Raw genomic sequence first — 27513 nt, forward strand, 5'->3', positions numbered from 1 at the left:
AATTAACACACTTCCTTCTTACGGGTAATTCGTGTCCTTAGCAACCTATAGCTGTTTGTTTTTGTTCCAGAAGTATCGTTATCACCACGCTGTCGCTCATAGCACGCATTCTTAATCCCTCTCGCTGACATGCCCTCATCCACGCAGGGTGTGTCTGTCCGTTCCAAGCCAACAACGCCCGCGACAGCCCTCCGCTCCTCCCCGTCTCTTCCTTTCTTTCAGCGATACGCCGCTGTGGAGAGGAAGTCTTTATCCACCTTCACACGCAGCCATTGTCCTATTGTCATGTTTCACGGTGTCACTGTGTTTAACAGGTGATATGTCCCACCATTTCAGCCTGCTCCTGTTCCTGTATTTCTCTGAAGCAGATGCATCAAAAAAACACCCTTTTGAAAGTAGCACTTTTCCCAAGTGATGTTAACCCAAGTAGGGCAAATGTAAATACGATGAATAAATGATGAGAAAACATGCTGAATTATTCTTAGTCTCATAACTGGGCTGCCTTCTAATTGAATTTTTTAAAGCATGCGCTAACCTTCCCCAACCTTTTTTTTCTTTTCCTCCTTTAGGTTGCTGTGGTCAAGATGAAAAACACGGAGCGCATTTATGCTATGAAAATTCTAAACAAGTGGGAGATGCTGAAGAGGGCTGAGGTAAAGTATTTTTCCTGCTGCTCATTAGCTTTTGTACAGGGACTTGTGACACAGACCCATGACACCTTTTTAGAAATGGATTACACGCTGAAGCAAACAAAATGTTTTACTTTACGTAATCAGGCATAACATTATGAGCACTGAGAGGTGACGTGAATAACACTGATTATCTCCTGATCATGGTACCTGTTAGTGGGTGGGATATATTAGGCAGCAAGCGAACATTTTGTCCTCAAAGTTGATGTGGTAGAAGCAGGAAAAATGGACAAGTGTAAGGATTTGAGCGAGTTTGATGATGGCCCAAATTGTGATGGCTAGACGACTGGATCAGAGCATCTCCAAAACTGCAGCTCTTGTGGGGTGTTCCCGGTCTGCAGTGGTCAGTATCTGTCAAAAGTGGTCCAAGGAAGGAACAGTGGTGAACTGGCGACAGGGTCATGGAGGGCCAAGGCTCATTGATGCACATTTAGATCGAAGACTGACCCATGTGATCCGGTCTAACAGACGAGCTACTGTTGCTCAAATTGCTGAAGAAGTTCATGCTGGTTCTGATAGAAAGGTGTCAGAATACACAGTGCATTAAGGGTCAGGGCTGTTTTGGCAGCAAAAGGGGGATTAACACAATGTTAGGCCATAATGTTATGCCTGGTCGTTATATTTTATAGTACTAAGGTTTTTTCTTAACAACACAGCCAAGCCTGAGATCAAACCTGTTTACTTTGGTCTATAGGCTCTTTTTCTTTTTTCTTTTTTGCTCCATCTTGACCCATTTTCAGCACAATGAGCTTTGACAGTAGCCTCAGGCATCCATATCAGGAGAGCTTTTGTCAGCATGGCTGGTCAGGAAACCCACCCTGAACTGCACCAGCGTACCACCCAAATTCTAGTAACACTAAAATGTCTGCAAAAGGTATATTAGAAAGTAAACTAGCTCTGGATTTGTTGTTCTTTTTGTAGACCGCCTGTTTCAGAGAGGAGAGGGACGTCCTGGTGAACGGAGACTGCCAGTGGATCACGACCCTGCATTACGCCTTTCAGGATGATAATTACCTGGTGAGCGTCTGTCCGTAATCGCAATTAATCCCATGGCCTAAAGTGGTTAACGCCGCCACTCACGCACCGATGCAGTGGTGCCATTGTTTTCAACACTGTTTACAACTCAACAATGCATGTAGAGTTTTAATGAATTGCCATGTCCTGTTGTTTAGTACCTGGTGATGGACTACTATGTGGGAGGAGATCTGCTAACACTACTCAGCAAGTTCGAGGACAGGTTACCTGAGGACATGGCCAAGTTCTATGTGGCAGAGATGGTTCTTGCCATTCACTCCATCCATCAGCAGCATTACGTGCACAGGTGAGAGGTTGTGAGTGAGTTGTTGTGACTGAATGTGTGTGTGTGAGGGGGGTGTGTGTGTGTGAGAGAGAGTGAAAGTGACTGAGAGAGTGAGTGTGAATGTGTGTGTGTGTGAAAGTGACAGAGTGTGTGTATGTGAGGGGTTTGAGTGTGTGTGTGAGTGAAAGTGACTGTGAGAGAGTGTGTGTGTGTGTGTGTGTGTGTGTGTGTGTGAGTGTGTATATGTGCAATACATCATACAGTAAAGATGCAGATCAGTTGCTTGTAGAACCGGTTTGCACTAAAAGGCTTAGCAGGTCAGGTAGTTAGTGGTTTGCTCAGTTTGAATGAGTGTATATACACACAGGATTTTTATTTATTTTTTTGTTCTTGCGTTTAGCTGCTGCGTGTTTCGTTGCTCTTCAGACTAATGTAATGGCCACAGATGGCACTGGTGTATGAAGGTGCAGAGGGTTTTTCCTGTCTTACCCAGTGGCATGGCCTGTACTGGACTGCTATCCGGTCCAGCTGAGCCGTTTTTCCTTCCTACTCCATGAGGTCCCGACTGCTCAGTGCAGCTTCCTGAAACGCTAACAGCACTTACACCATGACTAGCGCCAGTGACAACAAACAAAGATGAACTTCACCTGATATCATGTTTCAGGAAAGAACAGGCCCACAGAGCTCTTAGATGTGTCATTGGCAGGAATGTGATGGTGAAATACGCAGTTTCTCCGAAAAAAACCAAACATGGTTACAAAAACCCTGAATAAAGTCTGTTTTAATATATTCATGAAGCTCCACCCCCAGCATCTATCTATGGTAGAGGATTTATAGAGGGGATGTGGTGGCTTAGTGGTTAAGGTGTTGGACTACTGATCGGAAGGTTACGAGTTCAACTCCCAGGTCACCCAAGCTGCCACTGCTGGGCCCCTGAGCGAGGCCCTCAATTGCTCAGTTGTAAGTTGCTCTGGATAAGGGCGTCTGCCAAATGCAGCAATAGAGTGTAGGGTCTGTAAAAATGAATTAGAAGTGAATCCAAACCCAAACAAGTTTTCTCTGTGACTTGACACATGTATACACTCATGGAGGACTTTATTAGGAACATACAATTATACAATGTTAATTGGTTCAAAGTAATGGTTAAAAAATTAAATTGCGCCTTTTAAATAGATAAACTATGTGTTCTGCTTACTACACGCAGGTGAAAACACAGGTTAAATCCAAAGTGTGCTTTGACAACATGGTCTTATTATGTCCGCTACATTACAGTGAAGGAAGCTTTAGTCCTGTGAACACAGCGTTCTCCCCGTTTAATGGACTAAACAGGTAAATTTTTGGTCCTGTAACGTCTCCGTCTTCTTCTTTTTCAGAGATATTAAGCCTGATAACGTGCTGCTGGATATGAATGGACACATCCGCCTGGCCGATTTCGGCTCCTGTCTCCGGATGATGCCAGACGGCACGGTGAGTGAACTACAGCCACAGCGTCCCATCTGAACCTGCTGATTTCATGCTCTTGCTCCTAATGAGTATTTAAAGCAAAACCTTTAGAGGTCACTTCACCCAGACAAGATGGTGACATGAGTCCCAGCATGTTGTTCCTTAATAAATTAAATGTTGTAATCACTGGCAAATTGCTGTGGTATAAGTTGGAATATCACACACTACAGACCGTGCTTTTAAATGGGAATAATGCGGTTTCCAGCATTACCCACAATGACCTTTGTCTACCTGCTGATAGTGATGCCAGTAGAAATTAGCCATTCTTTCATCTATACCTAAAGACAGTGCTGCAGTAGTGAGTGATGTTTTTTTTTCTTTGTCTTGTTCTCTCAACTCTTTATCCATACACAAGCTAAGAGCCTCGTCTCAGCCATAACAGTTGTTTAGGTGTCTCTTTACTAGTAAGTTGGGGGAAAAACTAAGCGCTTGCACTTTTGTTTTGAATGTCAAGCCGTGAAATTTGATCATTATCGCTTATTTTTGAGGTCATTTGTATATACCTTTTTAACAATGTCCATCTGTGAGGTCAGTGTGACGAACAACAGAGAAGAAAGGTGTATGAAACACTAAGCCTTAGCACATCCTCATTGTCTTTAGAGTCACTGGTTTTTATTCTTTGAGTAAGAAAGGAGCAGTATTTTTCCAGATCACTCAGTCAGCCCTAATTTCCCTTTAAAAACTGGTAAATTTTCTCTCATTTCTCACACTACTGAGTAATTTTGTAAAGAAAATTTAAGATTTTTTTTTCACTGTCTTTGTAGGAAACGGTGAGTGATTCAATCCAATCAGAGCATCTTATTAAGTGAATGCAGTTACAGTGCTTTGGTGTCTGTCTGAAATCCTGATTAGCAGGAGAGATTTCAGCAATGCCGTCCTCGTTCTTTCTCCCATGTTGAGTTGTTGATATCAGCTGTGATTCAATCAGTTTCAAGGTTTCTTCATGTACTTTATCTGTCCAGCTGCCCAGATTATAGAAATTAAGGCTCTTTAAAACGATTAGCTTTCATCACTGCACGCCATGTGATTATCTTTCCTACTGATTGTTTATGAAGGTGTAAACAGTGCTGATTGCTTCTACATCAACCTTAACTCATCAAGCTATCTTTTCACTGTGTGTTTGCTTAATCGGCATGTAGTTACATCATTGATTTCCTTCCATTGACAGAAACAGAAGACGTTTGTAGCCCGAGTGTGTCAGAAGCGTTTAGTAGCATGACTCTGATAGCACGAAGGGGTAATCCTGTGTGTGTGTGTCAGTCAGTTCTAAACAGAAAACACATTAACTTGATTAAAAAGATTCTTAACTTGGGTGATTTAGCAGTTGCTGAAAGCCTGTGTCCTCCACTACAGAGCTTCTCTGCTACTCTGTTCTGAATGTTCTTGTGCTTTCTTTCTAGATGGAATAATGCTAGCCTTTGGTTAGGTTTGTGGTTTGTATGGTTTGTGCCTTTTTAGCTGAAGCAGCCTCTGCTTTTCTCTTGTCATTAATATCCAATTCAAAGTAATTCAGCACAAGACCGGTTGTTCCCTCGCAGAATAAGTTGCATGAAGCTAATTGTCTAACGCATTTTTCTGCCCCCTTTTGATTGACGGGATATAATCGGCCAAGATCATTTGCTATTTTTAAACATCCACCTGATTTCCGATAATCGCTTTTATCAGCTAAAACATCCCTAATACTTTCACTTACACTGTATTGCCAACAGTTTTGGGACGTCTGCCTTTACATGCACATGAATGTAATATGAAATTAGCCCGTCCCTAACCCTATAACAGCTTGATCTTTTCTGGGAAGGCTTTCCACAAGGTTTAGGAGTGTTTTGACCATTAATCTAGAACACATTTGTGAGGTCAGGCACTGATGTTGGACAGTCTCCGTTCTAATTCATCCCAACGGTGTTCTATCAGGTTGAGGTCAGGACTCTGTGCAGGCCAGTCAAGTTCCTCCACACCAAACTGGCTCATCCATGTCTTTATGGACCTTGCTTTGTGCACTGGTGTGCAGTCATGTTGGAACTGTCCCCACAAAGTTTTGAGCATGAAATTGTCCAAAATGTCTTGGTATGCTAAGAGTTCCTTTTGCTAAGGGGCCAAACCCAACCCTGGAAAAACAACACCTGAATACAGTGATTTAAAGGGGTGTCCCAAAACTTTTGTCAATATATTGTATCTGTGGCACATTGTGATTGTGGTTACATGAGCCTGTGGGTGTTTTGATGCACATATCTGGATTCACTGTTCATGCTTAGGAGGATTTGTGTTGGTGAGGAAAGTGCTTTTTTCATCAGTGAAATGCTGGCTGTTCTACTAGGAGAAATATTTTCCTTGGTTGCGTATAGAATCCTTTTGGGTATCAAACTGATAAACATAATTAATTTTATCTTATTGTTTTTTCAAAATAAAAAATGGTGGAAGTAACATGCATAAAATTGCAAGAAGCTGGCATGTGCACACTCTTTTCATTTACTGTTGGTGCTCGCTCATCCTCTGCCACAGATAGTTTGGCCCACGTAAAGCTATCTGCACATTATCCAGCATGGATTCTTTATACTTTGGCTAAGCAAAATGTTATGCTATTACACTGAAGCAGTTTGAATTTCAGTGTTTTCATATCCCCAATATTATTCCCACGAGCGCTTTTGGCTATTCACTTATTTATCAGTTGGAATAATAATCTCTAGGGTTTAATGGCATTTTCTGTCTTATCTTTTCTTATAGCTTTGATATTTTTTTCCCCTTAGAATGAAATGTTAGCAGTCTTCTTTCCCAGAGTCTCTTTATTCTTTATGTATGAGGTTTTTTTTTAATTCATGGTGATTCTCAATTTATAAAATGGTTCCTTTCTGAAATGGTCTCTCTCGTCCATGTTTGTGTGCAGGTGCAGTCGTCAGTAGCAGTCGGAACCCCAGACTACATCTCGCCTGAGATCCTGCAGGCCATGGAGGATGGTATGGGGAAGTATGGGCCCGAGTGTGACTGGTGGTCTCTGGGTGTGTGCATGTACGAGATGCTGTACGGAGAGACGCCTTTCTACGCAGAGTCTCTGGTCGAGACTTACGGCAAGATCATGAACCATGAGGTGAGTGCTGCGGCAGTGCAGCTAGTGGTGTTTTAATAACTTTATTTATTCTCAACTAGAAAAGAACCTGGTTGGTTTTCTAGACCGGTTATGCTGCAAAATGTTATTATTACATTCAGGCTCATTAGTTCATACACATTAACAGATTTGTTAACAGAACATTATCTAACAGTCAGAGCTTATATAGTTCCCTCCAGTTATTGTGTGCACAGTTTACTGTACAAACACACAAAGTCTTAGGAAGTACCTTTGTGCTTGCTGTTACCACACCCTCCTCTGCTTCCCACAAACATCACCTCTGACTGAGAGAAACGAACACAGCCATTAGATCAGATCGGAATATACAGACAGGATTTGGGTGAGATTTGCATGGATACAATGTCCACAGAGTCACCTACAAATCAAGCTCGCAGGCTACGGCATATTACTACCTGAAGGTCTAAACACACCAACTGCTGCTTCTTTATTCCTCCGAAAGGCAATGCAAACTACATACTTCATCTGGTCAAATGAGAGGGATGGCTCCAGACCTGCAGATAAGGCTGTTATTAAAATGATTGTCAGTCTAAAAGCATATTTACATACACTTTCCTTAAATAGAAATGTGCTTCTTTCTTATCTGGGCCATCATTACTGGTGGGAATGCGGCTGTTTCCCAAACTAATACATGTCTGGATGTGGGGCATGGTCATTTACTTCTTTATATTTCAGCCCAGTGGTTCTCAATATTTTTTAAAATTTGATACAGTGGTGGAAATCACAACACACCCTTATTAATAGCTGTCTCAATTATTATAATTAGCCTGTTTAATAGGTCATTTAAAATAAATGGGTTTGGTCAAACCAAGTAAATAACTCTTAGTTTTAATAAAAAGCTTTAATGGCCATTTTAAATGCTTGTACACGAAAAGACAACATGCTTCATCTCGAGATTAAGATCCCATAAGCTGCCTTACCTATAGCCTTCCACATTCTTGCTGCTCTTCAGGAACGCTTCCAGTTCCCCTCTCACATCACGGATGTGTCGGAGGATGCCAAGGACCTGATGCAGCGGCTGATCTGTAGCAGGGAGCGCAGGTTGGGGCAGAACGGCATCGAGGAATTTAAGAAGCACCCCTTCTTCTCAGGCATCGACTGGGAGAACATCCGCAGCACTGAAGCCCCGTACATTCCTGACGTCAGCTCTCCTTCTGACACCTCCAACTTCGATGTGGATGACGATGTACTGAAAAACCCGGTTAGTGTTTCCCCTTCTCACTGCAGCCGCCTAATCAAGCGCTATTTAAAGCATCTATTATTAACGTTTTAATAGCCCAGCATGTTTGTGTATACATGTTTTGGTTTCTGTTGCATTAGGACTAATCAGGGTTTTAATTTAGTTGCATGATTTAATTTTCCAAACAGTATAATGACCTTTCTTAATTCTGTATCGCATGAACAATAGAAAGTATAATCAGACAATATCTAATATCCTGGCTTTTTCTTTCTGTGCAGGACATCGCTCCTCCTATCTCCCACACCGGGTTTACTGGTCAGCACCTGCCCTTTGTGGGTTTCACCTACACTACAGACAGCTGTTTCTCAGATCGGGGTCAGCTCAGGCTGACCGCTCTGGCTGATGGAGGTTCAGGAGAGGATCTGCAACCCCTTAAAGATGGGGGCTTGCAGCTGGAGGCCTTCGAGAGGAGGATCCGCTCACTAGAGCAGGAAAAACAAGAGCTCAGCCGCAAGCTCCAGGGTATCCAAACACACACACAGCCTGAATCCATGATTTAGAGGGTCCACTTTCACACCTATTATGCAGTGTGCCGAGTCCAAATCAGTGCAACAATCAAAATTGTGGTTTCAACAAAAAAAAAGTAGGGGGGAAAATGTGGTCATAAAACTCTTGGTCAGAAATATAAGCAAACCTTTGCCAAGTGAAATGATGTTTGTGTAGAAATGACACGGAGCCAGTGCTAAATAAATGATGATTATAAATATATTATTATATGAATTATACAAATATTGTAATTATTTATATAACATGTTTATAAATAGCAGGTTTCAAACATTTTGTGTCTGAGTTTTTCAGCTGGGTTTTTTGAGCACTGCAAATGTTCTACAGGAAGCAAACTGCATTTTATCGCTATAGTTAGCTGTTTTTTAAGTTTCGCATTTTTCTTGGCATCTGAATGGCACTGCTTTCTCTCTCTATATTCATATTTCCAGAATCTACACAGGCTGTGCAGTCTCTTCACGGCTCAGGCCGCGGTACAAGCACACTGGGCCGCGATAAAGAGATAAAGAAACTTAACGAGGAGATCGAGCGCCTTAAGAAGAAACTAGCAGGTGAGCGGAGGAAATAGTAATGAGCCAACCACAGGAAGCAGAGTCATATACATCTGAATGCGATGATAAATAAAAAGATAGAGGCTGATTCATGAAGGAAACACACATTCTTAGTAGATCTCTGAAATCATTCTTCCCATTAGGATAATAAATTGTGACCATGTTAATGAATCATAGCCCTTCCACCCCCTTGAGGTCCAAATGTGGTTATATAGTAATCACGAGTTACAGATTATTCATTCTGCTCGGTGTTTGTTCCTCTTAGACTCTGACAGGCTGGAGCACCAGCTGGAGGAAGCAGTGACTTTGCGGCAAGACTACGAGAGCTCTTCCACCAAGCTCAAGGCTTTGGACAAGCAAGTCAAAAACCTTCGACAGGAGAAAGACGACGTCAATAAGGTATTGATGCTCACGCCGCCAGCGCATAACCACAGACAGGCTTTAGGAATTCTCTTTCATATTATTCAGGCTTTATTAGAACTAGGGCTGAGAAAATTCATTTTTGGAAGAAATGAAATGGCAGCATTCATTTTGAATTTGTTTGTTCATATCCAAAACAAGAACATGGCGTCTGATGAAAGGTTAATTAATATTAATAATTTAATATACACAAAATGGGAATACAGCTAGGGTTGTCCAATTGCCCAAGCACTCTCAGCAATCATTTTAATCCATGATTCAACAACATACAAAGATGCATGGTCAAGCTATAAATAGCCCTGTGGTGTGAGTTATTGGTGTGGCTCTGGCTTGTGTTCTCTCCCTGCTTTAGGCACAGTTTGGTGATGTTACAAATGAATAACGCTTGAGATATTAGAACCTGTGCATGGTGCTCACAGTTGTAGTTGATTGTACATTGGTAGTGTTTCTCACCTGATCAGGCCTTACTGCAGTTCCATAGAGTAATTTTGACTGATGACTGATGTATGCAGATAGTGAAACTATTTGTTTCCTTGTCTAATGACATATTTGAAATAGTTTTGGGTAGGGTGTTTTCCTTCCTTTCTACGTTTTAAACAGTCCATATTAATATGCGTACATTACATGTGTGTTGAGTTAACTATAATACTGACAAAGAAACAAGTCAAAAATGTAAAATATTCAGATTATTCAATGTACAGAAAACACGTCTCGATGTTTTTTTTTCTCACCAAAAACATTTTTAATCATTAAAGTCTCAGAAAAATTATGCTTCCATTATAAACGACCTTTCAGTCCACCGCACATGTGTACAGGTATTAAAATGCAGAAGATGCAGAATGCATAACAGAGCAATTTGTTTCCCAATTGTTTAGTGCCCCAAGGAGAATTAGGGTCAGGAAGCTGCTGATGGATTGGGCCAGAGCAATTATTTTCTCTCATTGGCCAATCAGAGAAAGAACATTTGTTTCATACAATGTAATATGCTCCAGTTGCTTCCTTTATTTTATTCAGCCATGATGCTGTGCTTGTTCCCATATCCTTCTGCCTGCTAAATTACACTCATCAGCTGCAGATGCGTTCTGGCCTTCAGTGTGAATAAATGGGCTTGCATGGATAACAGAAACTTTTTATACATATGAGCAATGCACAACTGAGTGAGACATGGGGCAATACAGTGCAAAACTATCATGTGATTCTGAATCTGGACCAATATAAAGATGACCAGAATGGAATGATGGTGTGTATGCGCTGAGATTTAAGAGCAGACCAGAGCTCATAGGGAAAGACGATAAGGATTATGGATATATGGAGTTATCCCAGGAGCTTTAGTGTTATCTGTATTTATTGCACTTATCTGTCTTTGCACAACTTTTTGGGTTACAATACCATTTTTAGGTTAGATTAAATTTCCAGGTAACCACAACATGACCAGCGTGTACATGGGAGTTCCCTTATAATGAAATCAGAATGGAATTTTTTTTTTAAAAACCCTGATGTAAAATAAAATATATGTGGAATATTTTAACAGCATGGTTTTTGTTGCACCCAATTCATGCCTGTTTGCCTTTTTCTTCCATGTTGTGCATGAAAAATCTTCTAGCTCCTCTTCCAGTCTAAGCTTCTCTTTCAACCCAAGTCTTGACTATTTTTCCCATTCCATCTGAATGCCTCTTTATACACACTGGACCCCTTCATCATATTTAATGCCAGCATTCTCTCACTTAGCCAGGGGCAGGGCTTTTGTCCATCCCATCACATTTTTACTTAATTGGATTTGTCCTGCTCCTCCACTCGTACTCCAGCACCCAGTCTAAACCGTCAGCTGCCACATTACAACAGAAGAACATTCTCAAGTCTTCAAACCGCAGTTTTTACCCCTTGTCTTTGAGAGCTATGCTGCAGTAGGTAGATAATGTACTCATTAACTGCAGCACGTCCTTCTCTTTTATCATCGAGCTCCCAATCCTCTTGACGATTTCTATTTCTCACTCAGCCTCCTTTTCAGTTAACTCTCTGAGGCAGCCCGGACACTTTCTTTTCTTACTCATTCTTTCTCATCTTGTTTCTCTGTAGCCATTCTCCCTTCACTGTTTTACTTATTTACTTCTCTCTTTTTTTTCTTTTTTCTTTTTTTTAACTTTCACCACTACCTTGCTCTCCTGTCTTCCTTTTCTCTTTTCCTTCTCTCTCTTTCTTGATCTCATTCCTCAACATATATTGTGTCTGCATCCTCAGCAACTGGTGGAGGCTCTGGAGCGCCTGAAGTCTCAGACCAAGGAGCTGAAAGACGCTCACCAACAGAGGAAGCTGGCCATGCAGGAGTTCTCCGAGCTGAACGAGCGCATGGCCGAGCTGCGCTCGCACAAGCAGCGGCTCTCGCGCCAGCTCCGTGACAAGGAGGAGGAGATGGAGGTGCTCATGCAGAAGCTCGATGGTATGCGTCAGGACATCCGCAAGACCGAGAAGGCCCGCAAAGAGGTGAGGACAAATTAGAGCGTGCGTTAAACTAAATTTATATGCATTTAATTAACTTGGATGTCAATGGTGAGTCGAAGTGCCACCTTGGTGTTTTTTTCTGCTGCCAGTCAGTTTCATGTTGCAATATTTATAACTCAGCATAACACAGAGCTTCTCCCGGGGCAGCACACTGCCAAACAACAGCTCAGGAATTCACTGCATTGCTGGCGTTCCTTAGTGACACAACAGAAGCGCAGGGAGAAAGTCGAGCCTGGCCTTGCTTAAAGTCAGCAGGCTCTGATCTCTGGGGGCGACAGCAGGAATGTCTCAGCTCTCCCCCATTCGCTGTAGGCCTCCTAACTGACCCTCCGTGGACCTGCATGGTTAACCAGAGCCAGATGGGCAGCACTGACTGGCTTGAGTGCAGGAGAGGGAACATGCTTTGCTCCCTGAGCCTTCAGAGTGAATCCACTTCAGCTCACTCAGTTAATTTTATTCCCTTAAGCACAGTCTCACTCTTTTCTTTAATAGTTATGCTCACTGTCTCCTACATGTCCATATGTGCATAGTGTTCCTCAGAGTTGTGTGATATTATGATGCCTTGATGATGTGGTAATTTCTTAGAGTATTACTCAGCGTAACCAGCAGTGAACTGGACATGAACCGTTTCTCATTCCTTTTAGAATAATCTGCAGTAGTATATGGTCACCAGGGAGAAGCCTTCACCTGCTGAAAGTTTGACATTTTCTGCTGTGTATAGTCTGAAAACTTTCTCCAAGCTTTCGTGAACTTTCATGCTAGCATTTTAAAGTCTGCTCAAAAGTGAAAAAGGAGAATTTGAAGATTCCAGTCAGACTCTGGGGTATGGCTGTGTATGTCGCAGACATTTTGATCGCTGCTATCTGAAAAACGAAATTGATGAGGCTTCCTGTCAGTCTGTTTCGCTGTAACATGCAGGCGTCCAACAACTGAGAGTGAAGATTCCTCTCTACTGCGGCTAGCAGGTTTTAGACATCTCTTTGCCCTTTTGTTGATGTTAACTGCTTATCCACTGTCACACAATCTTTGCAGTAAGATAGCCTGGACAATATAAAATGTAGGGTTTCTCCATACATAAGGAATTGTGTATGGCAGCACAACCTCGGTTGTGTCTTTACAAATCAGTGGATGTTTGTTATTGTCCACTACTCGGTTGTGTCTTTACAAATCAGTGGATGTTTGTTATTGTCCACTACTCGGTTGTGTCTTTACAAATCAGTGGATGTTTGTTATTGTCCACTACTCGGTTGTGTCTTTACAAATCAGTGGATGTTTGTTATTGTCCACTACTCGGTTCTGTCTTCTCAAATCAGTGGATGTTTGTTATTGTCCACTACTCAGTTGTGTCTTTACAAATCAGTGGATGTTTGTTATTGTCCACTACTCGGTTGTATCTTTACAAATCAGTGGATGTTTGTTATTGTCCACTACTCGGTTCTGTCTTCTCAAATCAGTGGATGCTTGTTATTGTCCACTACTCGGTTCTGTCTTCTCAAATCAGTGGATGCTTGTTAATGTCCACTACTCGGTTCTGTCTTCTCAAATCAGTGGATGCTTGTTAATGTCCACTACTCGGTTCTGTCTTCTCAAATCAGTGGATGTTTGTTAATGTCCACTACTCGGTTGTGTCTTCACAAATCAGTGGATGCTTGTTAATGTCCACTACTCGGTTCTGTCTTCTCAAATCAGTGGATGTTTGTTAATGTCCACTACTCGGTTCTGTCTTCTCAAAATAGTGGATGCTTGTTAATGTCCACTACTCGGTTCTGTCTTCTCAAATCAGTGGATGTTTGTTAATGTCCACTACTCGGTTGTGTCTTCACAAATCAGTGGATGCTTGTTAATGTCCACTACTCGGTTCTGTCTTCTCAAATCAGTGGATGCTTGTTATTGTCCACTACTCGGTTCTGTCTTCTCAAATCAGTGGATGCTTGTTATTGTCCACTACTCGGTTGTGTCTTCACAAATCAGTGGATGCTTGTTATTGTCCACTACTCGGTTCTGTCTTCTCAAATCAGTGGATGCTTGTTATTGTCCACTACTCGGTTGTGTCTTCTCAAATCAGTGGATGTTTGTTATTGTCCACTGCTCGGTTCTGTCTTCTCAAATCAGTGGATGTTTGTTATTGTCCACTACTCGGTTCTGTCTTCTCAAATCAGTGGATGTTTGTTATTGTCCACTACTCGGTTGTGTCTTTACAAATCAGTGGATGTTTGTTATTGTCCACTACTCGGTTGTGTCTTTACAAATCAGTGGATGTTTGTTATTGTCCACTACTCGGTTGTGTCTTTACAAATCAGTGGATGTTTGTTATTGTCCACTACTCGGTTGCTCTGAATCACTTCAAAAAGGATGAATTTGTTTGGTAAGTGTTGTATGTGATGTGCTCACCATGTTGTTTAAAGTCTGTCTCAACCTTATGGCAGCTTTCTGATCAGGTCATGAGAATGATTTCAAAATGAAATGTGGAAGTGTGGTGTTCCAATTGTTCATGCATTACTGAGGGAAGACCTCATGAAGGCTACACAAGATCACTATGTCAGATGAAATCTCTCCTGTAATGTCGAGTTAAACCAGTAAACTCATTGAAATCAAGCTAAATCAGTCTCTCTCTCTCTCTCTCTCTCTCTCTGTGTTGTAGCTGGAAGCTCAGCTGGAAGATGCTCGTGCAGAAGCTTCTAAGGAGCGTAAGCTTCGAGAACACAGTGAAGTTTACTCCAAACAACTGGAAAGTGAACTGGAGACACTAAAGGTCAGATATCAATCATTACACTGTCTGAGCCTCACATGTCCCCCAGTTTAAGTTCATCGCAATGTTTTGTTTTTTTCACCTCTATCCCAATACTTATTTTGTATACCTACCTGCAGCTATTCGTCTTTACTTACTTTACTTCTGGGTCTGGGTCACCTTTCTTCCCTCTCTGGCTAGATCTTTCTACCCCATTTCCTCTCCGCATCATCCTGCTTTCTCCTTGTGATGTCCTCCAGACTGGAGGGATATCCTGCCTGTTTATTTTTATCTCTGCTGTTTTTCTTGAGGGGTTTTTTTTTCATCAGTTATTTTTGTTGGGAGGAACTGAGGTGTACAGCTGGCCTCTACATCAATATCCTTCTTTTTTATTTATTTTGTCTAATACTGTCCCTTACTTTATATTTCTCCTCAAATCAGCATCTTTTCTTTGTTTCCTAAACCTTTTCACATTACTAGCTAAATTCACATGCCTCTAGTAATCCATTAATAATCACACAGACAGACACTTTAATATGATTGTTTGTAGTTTGTGACCGGTCCAGATGATTTTTTTTCCCCAAACTATAATATATGATATGATATGATATGATATGATATGATATGATATGATATAATATAATATAATATAATATAATATAATATAATATAATATAATATAATATAATATAATATAATATAATATAATATAATATAATAAAATAAACATTTAAATGTGATTAATTTCACATTTGGAATTAATGTCATGTTCAGTATATTTTGAGCATGTACATTTACATCCCAAGGAACTCTGATCAAAGCTGTTATTAAAATTGCACACTTTAATAGATTTAAAAATAATTTTATATGAAGGGTATCCCACTACTCCTCCTCAGCAGGGACATGAGTTTTCTTTCATGCTTTTTGTTTATTAAGAACAAATCACTAAGCGATCATTTAAGAATTTTTTTTAAAAGCTACAATTGTATATGCTTAAATTTAGATATTTTTTTAATTGATAATTTTGTTAATTGACTTATTTTGCTTGTTTATGTGCACATAAACAGTGGATATCCAGTCGGAACGAGTGAGTCCAGTATCTCCCACATGTTTTGTAAAATTCTCCATCCTTCTCAATTTATCCGTTAGGTGAAGCAGGGCACCGGTCGAGCTTCAAACGTGAGTGCTGAGACCCAGCAGGAGCTGACTAAGGTGAAGTCCGAGCTGGATAAGAAGATATTGTTCTACGAGGAAGAGCTTGTAAAGCGGGATGCCTGCCATGGCACAGAGCTAAAAAACCTACGCAAAGAGCTGCACGACTCTGAGAGCCAGCAGGTTTCTCTGCAAAAGGAGCTGCTTGTGCTTAAAGACAAGTTGGAGAAAGCTAACAAGGAACGGTAAGAGTGGCAAAACTGTGCAAAGGACCTCATCAGTATCACTCTATGGCATTTAAATCTGTAATTGAGGGCGCCTAGGTGGCCAACCTCCAGCACACAGGGTGTGAATTTGCATAGAAAAATCAGAGCTATGAAGCAAGCATATAGAACAGTGCACCTTTGACTTTTATGTATTTTACTTTCACAGTTTTACACGTGCATTTTTGAGACTTTTTTTAGTCTGAAGTCATCTATAGGCCACACATATTTAGTGTAATTACATTTACATCCACTATAACAAATGTGGCTGGCAGACCATTAAAGCAATATGTGTTTCTACTCTAAAGTTTGCTGGCTTTTCTTCACTCCAACTAAACCTGTTCCAGCATGACAGTACCCCATGCGCAAGAACATAGTTTCCCAACTCAAGTGGTCTGCACAGAGCCCTGACCTCAATCCCACTGAGCACTGTTGGGATGAACTGGAATGCAGACTGCACCCCAGGGTTTCCTCATTCGACATGAGTGTCTGACCTAATGCTCTAGTGGCTGAATTGAAATCCCAATCACGTTCCAGTGGAAAAGCCTGGAAGAGTGGTGGTTATTATAGTCGGGACTAATTCTAATGAAATGTTAAAGCCCATGGTTTTGGAATATTCATATATATATTTGGATATCCTAGAAGCACATTAGAGGTGTTATGGTCAGGTGTCCATCCACAGATCTTTAGCTCTGTAGTGTATTGTAATGTGCTATTTTTGCCATTTAACATGAATGTTTTTTGGTGTCTCTGGTTCAGTTGTGTTTACATCTTCTATTTATGACAGGCAAATGGAGATGGACGAGGCTCTGGGTTCCCTAAAAGAGAAATATGAGCGTGAACGCAGCCTGCTGACCGAGGAGAACCGCAAGCTGACCTCAGAAACAGACCGGGTTGGTGGCAATGTGTTTAAGAGTACTGGTCCTCAGAGGTTTCTGGGCAGATCTAAGCAATGACTTTTGACCCCTCTATCAATTCTCTCCAGCTATGCACATTTGTGGACAAACTAACAACCCAGAACAGACAGCTGGAGGACGAGCTGCAGGACCTGGCCTCGAAGAAGGAGAGTGTTGCACAGTGGGAGGCACAGATCGCTGAGATCATTCAGTGGTAAGAAAGTTGCTTCTTCTGTTCTCTTTTAAAGCTTCCTACTTGATATGTCTTTATCACATTTGCTGAATCCTAAACATTTCTGTACTGTGTGTGCATGTGTTTGCTATAGGGTGAGTGATGAGAAGGATGCTCGTGGCTACCTGCAAGCTCTGGCTTCAAAGATGACCGAGGAGCTGGAGTCACTGCGCAGCTCCAGCCTGGGATCCAGACACCTGGTACGAGCGGTCTTCAACCTGTGTACACTACTGCAACTGACTTACTATTTTCTACCTTATATTTCACATGTTATGCTTCACATCTCTGTCTCTCTCCCACTCTCTCTCCCACTCTCTCTCCCACTCTCTCTCCCACTCTCTCTCCCACTCTCTCTCCCACTCTCTCTCCCACTCTCTCTCTCTCTCTCTCTAACTCCTTTGAGTCATAACACAGTAACGCTGCACTGCTGATATAATTAAAAGCAGGCTAAGTTTCCGATGTACCTAAAAATGGCAAATCTAATGGAAAGTAATGAACAGAAGTGACATGTTACGGTTGTAGGTGTGAAAGGAGATCACATTCGATCTGGGATCCTTCATTAATCAGGTTAAGGGCATGTAATGACAGAGCAAGAAAGACGGGCTGGATTGTGACCCTCACTGGACAGCAGGTTCCTGAAAACATGCTATGTGATCTCCAGTAACCGTAGAATACACCGACAGCTATATTACTATTTTATACTGTGAATTGTTTTAAGGTTTTAATAGTAGAGTCAGAGAATGTTGTGGAAATTTAAAACACCTCTTTTTTAAATCTTCTACTTTGCTAGCTGTCAATCAAATGAGAGTTGAATTTGGTTATACAGTGTATATGTACAGTATATATTGAACTGTGCACTTCAGGAAATAAAATAAAGACAGTGGTTGGAGCTCTTCCTATAGAGTCTTCTAGAAAATGTAATAGATCTATGAAGTGCTGTTTTCTTGCCTATTAACCTAGCAAGTGTCTGGATTGAGCACCCCTACCCAGAAGTCTTTGGTGGCTCCTCGGAGCACAAAGCGGGTGAGTGTAGCCATCAAACGTCACTGCAATGAGGCTCGAGTCCAAAGCAAGAGGACAGAGGGTAGCTTTCATGGCTGCTGTTATTCATCTGTCCATGCTTCCTCTTCATATTTGACTGCTACACAAATTAAACCTAAATTTTCTTTCTTTATTTAGAGGACTGTGCAGGGGCAGATGAATGGTTTATTTTCCATCGCTGAATGCTGATGCTCTGGGATCAGTGTGTATCCTGCTCATTCATCATCTGTCGACTGCAAGAGACTTGGAATTATCTTTCCAAGATAGTATAACCTGCATTTGGATATGTGATCTGTGATCCGATTCTGATATGTAAAGTAGTCTTTCTGGTCTAAACTGGTCTGTCACTGGTGGCGGATTTTGGATTGGGAACAATACAATACAATGCAATGTAAATGTTTTAAAAATGGCCGTGTGATTGCTGTAAATACGGGCCTTCACTTAGACTTGAAAGAAGAGTAGCAAACACACACTTGGTGCACTTGGCATCAGACTTTAGTGCTACAGACGGTTCAGTTCTGTTTTCCGTCCAGGTTTTGCCAGCATATAGACAATCTATGTGAGTGGTAGCTCAGGACCACCAAGTTGCCACTGATGTGTCCATTAACCCTCAACAGCTCAGTTAAAGCTGAGATAAATGTAAGCCGCTCTGGATAAGGGTGGCTGCGTTATGGTATAATTTTTTTCTTGTAAAATTTTAATATTCCAAACACTGCAACCAGTGTAACTTGCCTCCATTTTTCAGATCACTTGTTCTGAACTCATATTACCTAAATGTTTAATTTCAGATATGACCTCTTGAGATTTTTTTGTGTGTTTTTTTTCCGCCGATGATATTGAATTACGAAGATGGGATTAGCACAATGAATTCAGTTGTTAGTGCATGAATTTGAGGAATGTGGAGGAAACCCTGATTGTTTGTACTGTAATCAGAGACGTTATGTTCCTTGACCATTCACCGCTTTCCATCAGCTGAGTCATGCTAGCTAAAAATATTCCCGTGATAGTGTTCGAAGTACAGGACTAACATTAGTGAAACATCTTTCACTCTCTTTTATCCACATAGCTGAAAATTTAATTGTATTTGAAATCAGTCATGCATGCCTTATATTTGTATGCCTCACATGCATGTTGCAGCTTGCTGCGTGCACGAACCAAATACAGATATCAAGCATTAGACGTGTTCGTTTGAAAAGCTGATTCATTTTCAGAGGTTACTGAGATGCTGTGAAACGTACCACAGTGCTTTAGAATCCTCAAACCCGACTGGTCTGATGCATTTTCTGTAACAGCAGCTCCGACTATAGTGGCAGCTGCAAAGCAGATCACACTTTTAAATGAATACGTTATAGTTTCTGTAATAAAATCTGATAGGATGAAATAAACACAAAGTTTGCCTAAAGTTGATCCTTGTAGATTTGATGAACGTTGTTCTTCTCGAAGCAGGATCCCTTGTGGAAGGTGCGTCGCAGTCAGAAGCTGGACATGTCCGCTCGTTTAGAGCTGCAGTCGGCTCTGGACGCCGAGATAAGGGCCAAGCAACTGGTCCAGGAAGAACTGCGCAAGGTCAAGGCTGCCAACATCTCCTTCGAGAGGTCAGTGCTTTCAGTCATGCTCAGATTTCTGTGACCGACGCCCATTTGTGGTGCCGTTGCAGTACACAAGAATCGCATGCACTCTAACTCAATTTCTTTTAAAGGTTAAGAATTTTTTTTTTTTTTTTTGTATTGCACAACTTTTGTGTGTCTCTCACCTCTGAGCCCTTACTTTCTTCTGTAGCAAACTGAAAGATGCAGAAGTGAAGAACAGGGAGCTGGAAGAGCAGCTGGAAAGCATGAAGAAAGACCTGGAGGAGAGCCGCACACGCTCGGATCGAGGTGAACTTCCTGCTATTGTTTTAAAACCAACAGCTGCTATTCACATCATCTTCCAGGGAATGATGTTAAAAATAAGTCGATTGTGTTAAACTGCGGTCTAAACATTTACTAGAAGAAATTTGGCTGTTGAGCACATAATGTGTTTTATAATGTAATATTTCAATATTTCACGCAAAGTTTTATTTGCTCCACTACAGGTCTAAAACTTCCAGACTTTCAGGACTCCATCTTTGAGTACTTCAACACATCTCCCCTGGCCCATGACCTTACATTCAGAGTGAGTTTTTCTGTCTCTCTGCTTGTTCACGATCCAGCCATAACCAGCTTCCCTATGTTTATACAATCATAATAATGACCTCCAGCCATCTGGCTTCGATGCCGTTAATAATATCTCCATTAAAAAAGAAATGGTTTATTTTACATGGACGTTCTCGCTAAATGGTCGATTGCTCATTTAGATGTTGTAAAAAATTGAAATATGAATAAAGAGTTTTCATGCCCTGGATTACACAGTCTGTGGAATTTGGAAGTCAGGCTGGATAAATTTGAGATCCTTCATACTTTCCCCTAGAGGCACTCGGGCTCCTGTTGCCTCTCTCAGCCATGTGATACCACAGGCGACGTCAGTCCAATAGGAGTAGCTAATGACCGAGCACTGTGTCTTACACAATTACACCAGGCTTACAGAAACAAAGTGAGAGCCTACAGCTGACCATGAGTGTAAAATGAACTTTTCTTCTCAGCCAAGAACTTCACATGCTCTACTGATCACTCAGAAAGAGAGCCTGGGATAAATGAAAAGCTCATACTGGTATAAAAGTACTGCCAGCTCTTACTCTAATTCTCCAATGCCTAATTTCAGAGCTTGATCTGGTATTTTTGGTGGGAACAGACATAGTATCTGGGTTACAATTTAGAGCAGTTATGAATCAATAATACACACCATGGTGAGCTCAGGATAAGTAAAAAAAAAGCTGTATGATCTGTAATTTTATGTTTGTCCCTTCCCCCAAAAAGGACTCTGTCTCTTCCTCATCTGCATCCTCTCTGCTAGCATTTTGGGATGAAGTAAGTTGGCTGCTCAGATCCCCTCCCCACCCCTCCTTAACATCCGTTTAACCCCTTCCTGAAAGGAGCAGTCAGCAGACAACAAGTGCAGAGCCTCAGTATTATTTCATACTTTATCTAGTTTCTTAGATATAAAATGCATTTCTCTTTAAAAGCGTTTTTTTTCTAATAGGTTACACAGTTTAAGCATCTTCGAGATCTTGGAGATCTCGAGATCTTTTTGTCTGCTGACGATGTTTCCCTGTCGTAATTTCCTCAATTCCCAGATCCCTGCCAAGCTATTTCTAGATGCTGAAGGTTAGCAAGTCATCGCATAGAGCTTCGTATTAACCATCACTCGTCTCTTATCTAACCTCTTAAAAGGCTAATATAAAACCTCATTAGTCTAGATTGCATATCCATACTGGAAGTCATGCTTTCACGATTAGGAGTTCATTAGGAATATATCTTTGTTTAAAATGGGATGATTTAACTGAGGAAGCCATGTGTTTGAATTGTGGGTGATTAAATAAAAGAGTTGTATAGTACTATGCCAATAAAAATGAAATGAATGGTGTAATCCCAATCATAACAATGTAGACATTAATACTGTATCCTTAAATAATCTGAATAAAATTTCCAGATTATGTTTTTGTTTTAATTATTTGTTTGTCTTTATGTGAACTATGAAAAGATTTGGATCAGCTGTGGTCTAATCTCTGCCATAATTCATCCTATGCAATTGAATGTGTTTTGGATGTTTTGAACGTGTCAGATTGTGACAAACATTAGCACACGAACATTTCTGATCAATTTTACACTTCCAGGCTTTTGTCAAAGTGTAGTAGTTAAAGAACTACTTCATCTTACATAAGTTTAGAGTCTAAATTCTCATGACTGTACTCGATAAAACTGCTTAATATTGAATTAAATTTCTGAATTATTTAGGCCTGGAACATTATTGTGATTAGAATATTATTATTAGTGTGTATTGTCAATAGAAAAATAATTTTGACTCGTGACTGGACGTTTCTCAGTCCAGTCCTGGACTAATACACAATGGTTTTTATTTCTTTTTTGGTGTAACATGTCCAGGTGACTGCTGCCCCATATTAAAAAGTGGGACATTTTTATGCCATATTTAACACCTAAACACCAGCCTTGAGAAACATTGTGCTACTTTTCACTCCAGTGTTTCTCTCTCCCCTCTCTAGACTAGCTCAGTCGGCGAGGTCGATGCCGCGCCTCAGAAAACAGACGTTCCCTCTCCCTCACCCTCAGCAGCTTCAGAGCAGGATGTGAGTGTCCACCTTATACTTCCTCTAACATTCCAGCTTTGTGTTCACTTCCTGTCTTAGACCAAAGTCTGCATAAGCAGACCATCAAGCCATAAGCTCTTCACCTATTTTGAGTATTGTAGAACGAAGTGGTTCTTAAAGTAGAGCCCAGGGACCCCCAGGGGTCTGTGAAACAATAGCAGAGCTTCAGTATTTATTCATTCATTCATTCATTCATACATTTAAAATTCCCTTTTTTCTTTTTCTCTTACCGTGATGTGACAACCTACCATTAGCAGTTATTATATTTATTATTCAGTTCTTATAATTATCAGCCTTATTGGCTGGTTATTTCTATTAATTGCATTTATTCTAAACCGCCATTACTAAAAGAATTCAACCTACAAATAATGTTAACTTGGAATTAATGTGATCAAAATTATTCATTTTTTATTCATTCAATTAATATATCAATAATGTAATTACTGATCAAATAAATTTGGCTCTAATTAATTAATTTCTATAACATACATAATATAAAAGGAATATTTTGAGAAGTATTTTATTTTGTTTTCTTCATAACTTAACACTCATAGAATTTGACATGAAATAGCAGCACTGTTTTAAAAGTTTATTTATATATACATCATAATCCTACCATACACTTACATGTAAATTAATATTCCCCATTTCATATCAAAAGTTTTGCTTTTATCCTTTTCAGGAACCTGTGAAGCCCCCTGCAACCACTCCAACTACCCCATCTCCAGCTTACCAGTCATCACTGCTCACAGCACCAAAGGTACTGCGGTGTACCATGGCATGTTGTTACTAGCTCTGAATATAATCACAGTGGTGATCTTTTTCAATGGCATTTAAAGAATATTTGGAAAAGGTTAGCTTCTTATCATGTCCTACTGCTGTTTGTGTCCCCAGCCTAAAGCTCACCAGCTGAGCATCAAGACCTTCTCCAGTCCTACACAGTGTACCCACTGCACATCTCTGATGGTGGGCCTGATCAGACAGGGCTATGCCTGCGAGGGTCAGTACACTACGCTACAGCCAAGACTGACTATTATACAAAGCATTTTCATGTTTATTCAAGGAATAATCTTGCATTTCTGTTCTTTTCATATTTTTTAGTGTGCTCCTTCATCTGCCACGTGTCCTGTAAGGACAACGCTCCTCAGGTGTGCCCTATTCCACCAGAGCAGGCCAAGAGGCCACTGGGAATTGATGTGCAGAGGGGTATTGGCACAGCCTACAAAGGCTTTGTCAGGGTGAGTACCTAAACTGCAGTACTTAGTTCAAGCCTCACTACTATATCCGAATGAGTATGCAGTGTTTCTCTTTGCACTCTTTACATACTTATATTCAGCCTCGGATGTACACCTGAAATGCGTCTCTCTTTGCTATTCAGATCCCAAAGCCTACTGGAGTGAAGAAGGGCTGGCAGAGAGCATATGCTGTGGTATGTGACTGTAAACTCTTCCTGTATGAGGTCCCTGAAGGGAAGTCCACCCAGCCTGGTGTGGTGGCCAGCCAGGTCCTTGACCTCAGGTGAGTTTCACTTACTATCACGTTCCTGTTTATTTAACATCCACACAAATAGATTAACGGTCATATACAAAACAAGCCATGTTACGTCCTCACCCTTTGTGGTTTCTTTTCTCTTTACAGAGACGATGAGTTCTCAGTAAGCTCTGTGTTGGCATCAGATGTAATTCACGCCACCCGCAAAGACGTTCCTTGCATATTCAGGGTAAAAAATTGTTTGTAAATTATATGCATGGAATAATAAATGCCCTCCTTCTCTTCCTTTTGACTGTTGGCTTTTGACTCACTTAGGTAACCTCGTCCACACTGGGCTCTCCAGCGCGGGCGGTGTCTCTGCTGGTCTTGGCTGAGAGCGAGGCTGAGAAAAGGAAGTGGGTGGGCATCCTGGAGGGTCTGCAGAGTATCTTAGCCAAGAACCGCCTGAAGAACCGAGTAGTGCACGTCCTGCACGAGGCCTACGATAGCAACCTGCCTGCAATTAAAACCACACTCTCTGCAGCCATCATTGGTTAGTGTTCACATTGTTAATGTGAAATTCTGTAATACCTATAAACAATGTTTGATTTGTTTTTTCCTGTTCTCTCTAGACCGAGAACGAATAGCATTGGGCACAGAGGAGGGCCTATTTGTGGTGGAGGTTACCAGAGATGGTACAAGTCTTACATACTATATACTCCAGTTTAAATAAATTCAGTTTAGAATTCAGTAGTAGAAGGTTGAAGATGGTTTTCGGGAAGTAATGTTTTCACTTTGATTTTAACCTTTGAGGATTCTAAACCTTAATTTCTTGCAGTTATTGTGCGTGCTGCTGACTGCAAGAAAGTACACCAGATTGAGACAGTCCCTCAAGAGAAGATGGTGGTGCTGCTGTGCGGCCGTAACCGACATGTGCACCTACACCCATGGGGAGCCCTGGATGGTGCCGAGCCGGGGTTTGATGTGAAACTGGCTGAGACAAAGGGCTGCCAGGCTCTTAGCGTGGGCTCGCTGCGACCGGGCGGCACTGCCTACATGATGGCCGCTGTCAAGCGGCAGGTGCTTTGCTACGAGATCACGCGAGCCAAGCCCTATGCGCGACGCATGTGGGAGGTGCAGGCCCCAGGCGTGGTGCAGTGGCTGGGCATGGTGCGTGGGCGAGTATGCGTAGGCTACCCATCAGGCTTTGCTCTGCTGGCACTGCAGTCTGAGGTGGCACCTGTGAGCTTGGTGAGCCCCGCTGATCCTTCACTTGCCTTCCTTGCTCAGCAACCACTAGATGCTCTACACGCAATGGAGGTGGGTGCCAATGAGCTATTGCTTTGCTTTAGCCAGCTTGGCATCTACGTGGATGGCCAGGGCCGTCGTTCACGCACCCAGGAGCTCATGTGGCCTGCCACACCACTCGCATGTAGTACGTATGGCTGTTTTGATCTTTGTTCCTCTTTTTTAAGCTGTTTTTTTCACTTGAGGTTAAACACATTGTCTGTATATTTTTTTCAGGCTCAAACTCCACTTACCTGACAGTGTACAGCGATTATGGGGTTGATGTATTTGATGTCCACACTACAGAATGGGTCCAAACCATTTCATTAAGGAAGGTATGCAAGAGAATAAATCAGTAAACACTGCATATATGTCTAGTACCTTAATGATGCATTCTGCATTCAGTACCACATGTATTTGCTTCTGATGTGTCTTGTTCACTGTGGCTTGCCAGATCAGACCCCTGAATGTGGAGGGCAGTCTGAACTTACTGGGCTCAGAGCAACCCCGCCTCATCTACTTCAGAAACAATGCCGCAGGTACTATCGATGACCTGTGGAGTCATTACTCAAAATCTACTTTAGATCTGTTGTGTTGTCTGATATTTAAACAGATAGTAGTACATTAGCTGCAGCGCTGAGTTTCACTTCAGGTACCAGGCTGACTGGCCTGTTTTTGGCTCTAAGGCTAAAGTTCAAATACAGTTCAGTCAGTGTCAGTCTCACGTTTCCTTTCTCAGTTAGATCCAGATTCAGATGCTTGCTGGGTCGTACTCACTGTGCCACTCCCCCCAGTTCATTTCTTCTCAGTGCTGGCAGATTGCCCTGCTGATAATGGTACTTTTGTTTGGTAAACTGAAATGACCTCATTCATTACACCACCTCCAGGCTGCCAGGCAGCGAAGGCCATGACCATTTCACACACTGCCACTCCGAGCTGACTTCATGTATAAAGTCATAAAGAAAAGCAAGAGTTACACCATGACCGCTCATCTTGTATCACACTTTGCTACCTTTATCTGACTTTTCTCTTTCTCTCCATGTGTTTATCTCACTCGGTTACTGCTACAGAAGGGTGTGAGCTGACTATACCTGAGACCTCAGACAACATTAGGAAGCTGATGGTGAGAACACGCAGCAAGAGAAAGTTCCTCTTCAAGGTTCCTGAAGAAGAGCGGCTACAGCAGAGGAGGTGAGGGGACTTGGCCTTTCAGTCGCATGATGACCATTTCATTACAGCTTTTCTATAATTATCTGCTGTGTCGTTGTCTAACAGGGAGATGCTGAGGGACCCAGAAATGAGGTCCAAGCTGATCTCCAACCCGACAAATTTCAACCATGTAGCTCATATGGGTCCAGGAGACGGGATGCAAGTTCTCATGGATCTGCCTCTGGTAATGGCCTCATAATTACAGATACTCAAAGGGCCTCGCAATGTTAAACACTTAGCAACCTAGCACTTATAGCTAACACAAAATGATCTTGAACTTTCTATTATGGTTTAACCGTCAAAGTGCTGTACTGTCAATTAATAAATAAGTTACCCCCCTCCCTTAAAAAACCAAAATACCATAAGCATATAAAACCCATCCCAATAAGTTTATTTTACATTGTGCCAATGGGGTATATATATATCAGATGTGTGACTAACTGTTTTGAGAACTGCATTGTGCATTTCCAGACCTTGCCAAGGTTTCATATCACGCTAACCTTCTCTTTCCTGTTATTTTACAACTGCACTCTGCTGAATCCTTTTCTGTCTGATGTCCAAACTCTTTGCTGCTCACGTTGTCTTCTATTTTCCTGTTTAATAGTAGCATCCTCTCTTCCATCCTCCCCATTTTTTTTCCTCCTTCTCTCAAATTCACTCCTCCTCTTTTTCTCTCCCCTCCTGATCGATGGTTGGGGCGGATGCAGTCGAGCGAGACTCCCTCCCCCTCTTCCTCTCGACACCACGCCCTGATCTCCCCTCCAACCAACTTTGAGCACGTCTATCACATGAGTCCTGCCTCTGCTGGGCTCTATCTGCAGAAAGAGGCTTCCTCCCAGCAGAGCCTGCCTCAGCTCTCCTCCTCTTCCTCCTCACCTTCCACCTCCTCCCTCGGAAGGGTAGGCTGGCAACCCTGCGCTCCCTCTCCCCATCTGTGCTCACCCCACCCCGTACTTTCCTTTCCTTTCTCTTTCTCTCCTGCTATCCTCATGTCATAAGGACAGGTCGTTATTCCTGTCCTTTTCCCCTGTTTGTTGCTTTATGCCTGAATGCTGTGATTCGTCCAGAGAGGGTGCTTGACTGCAGATGTTTGCGTTTGTTTACTTACATGGATGAGCTGTTGGTTTTATGTTTGTAATCAGGTCATGTTCGAAATGAACCACTGATC

At 41.7% G+C, this 27513-nt stretch overlaps 1 protein-coding gene across 3 annotated transcripts in view; it reads left to right on the forward strand.

Annotated features, from left to right (window-relative positions):
- Window positions 1-27513, forward strand: part of cdc42bpb (CDC42 binding protein kinase beta (DMPK-like)) — a 57351-nt gene that overhangs the window by 26774 nt on the left and 3064 nt on the right. Inside the window, exons 3-34 of one of the 3 annotated variants that reach the window (XM_058378709.1) lie at window positions 570-653; window positions 1611-1706; window positions 1862-2010; window positions 3363-3456; window positions 6374-6574; window positions 7563-7811; window positions 8069-8312; window positions 8786-8905; window positions 9171-9304; window positions 11564-11806; window positions 14466-14576; window positions 15702-15949; window positions 16755-16860; window positions 16953-17077; window positions 17190-17295; window positions 19583-19731; window positions 19916-20013; window positions 20211-20290; window positions 22275-22358; window positions 23062-23139; window positions 23274-23379; window positions 23481-23617; window positions 23758-23897; window positions 24018-24099; window positions 24186-24402; window positions 24482-24544; window positions 24688-25284; window positions 25374-25471; window positions 25591-25675; window positions 26207-26327; window positions 26412-26529; window positions 27053-27244. In XM_058378709.1, coding sequence (XP_058234692.1) covers window positions 570-653; window positions 1611-1706; window positions 1862-2010; window positions 3363-3456; window positions 6374-6574; window positions 7563-7811; window positions 8069-8312; window positions 8786-8905; window positions 9171-9304; window positions 11564-11806; window positions 14466-14576; window positions 15702-15949; window positions 16755-16860; window positions 16953-17077; window positions 17190-17295; window positions 19583-19731; window positions 19916-20013; window positions 20211-20290; window positions 22275-22358; window positions 23062-23139; window positions 23274-23379; window positions 23481-23617; window positions 23758-23897; window positions 24018-24099; window positions 24186-24402; window positions 24482-24544; window positions 24688-25284; window positions 25374-25471; window positions 25591-25675; window positions 26207-26327; window positions 26412-26529; window positions 27053-27244 — 4755 coding nt within the window. Of the gene's footprint in view, window positions 1-569; window positions 654-1610; window positions 1707-1861; window positions 2011-3362; window positions 3457-6373; window positions 6575-7562; window positions 7812-8068; window positions 8313-8785; window positions 8906-9170; window positions 9305-11563; window positions 11807-14465; window positions 14577-15701; window positions 15950-16754; window positions 16861-16952; window positions 17078-17189; window positions 17296-19579; window positions 19732-19915; window positions 20014-20210; window positions 20291-22274; window positions 22359-23061; window positions 23140-23273; window positions 23380-23480; window positions 23618-23757; window positions 23898-24017; window positions 24100-24185; window positions 24403-24481; window positions 24545-24687; window positions 25285-25373; window positions 25472-25590; window positions 25676-26206; window positions 26328-26411; window positions 26530-27052; window positions 27245-27513 lie in introns of all 3 variants that reach the window. The other 2 variants (XM_058378707.1, XM_058378708.1) reach the window with 2 other exon arrangements.

Source organism: Hemibagrus wyckioides, linkage group LG25 (genome assembly GCF_019097595.1).
Source record: "Hemibagrus wyckioides isolate EC202008001 linkage group LG25, SWU_Hwy_1.0, whole genome shotgun sequence".
Lineage (NCBI taxonomy): Eukaryota > Metazoa > Chordata > Actinopteri > Siluriformes > Bagridae > Hemibagrus > Hemibagrus wyckioides.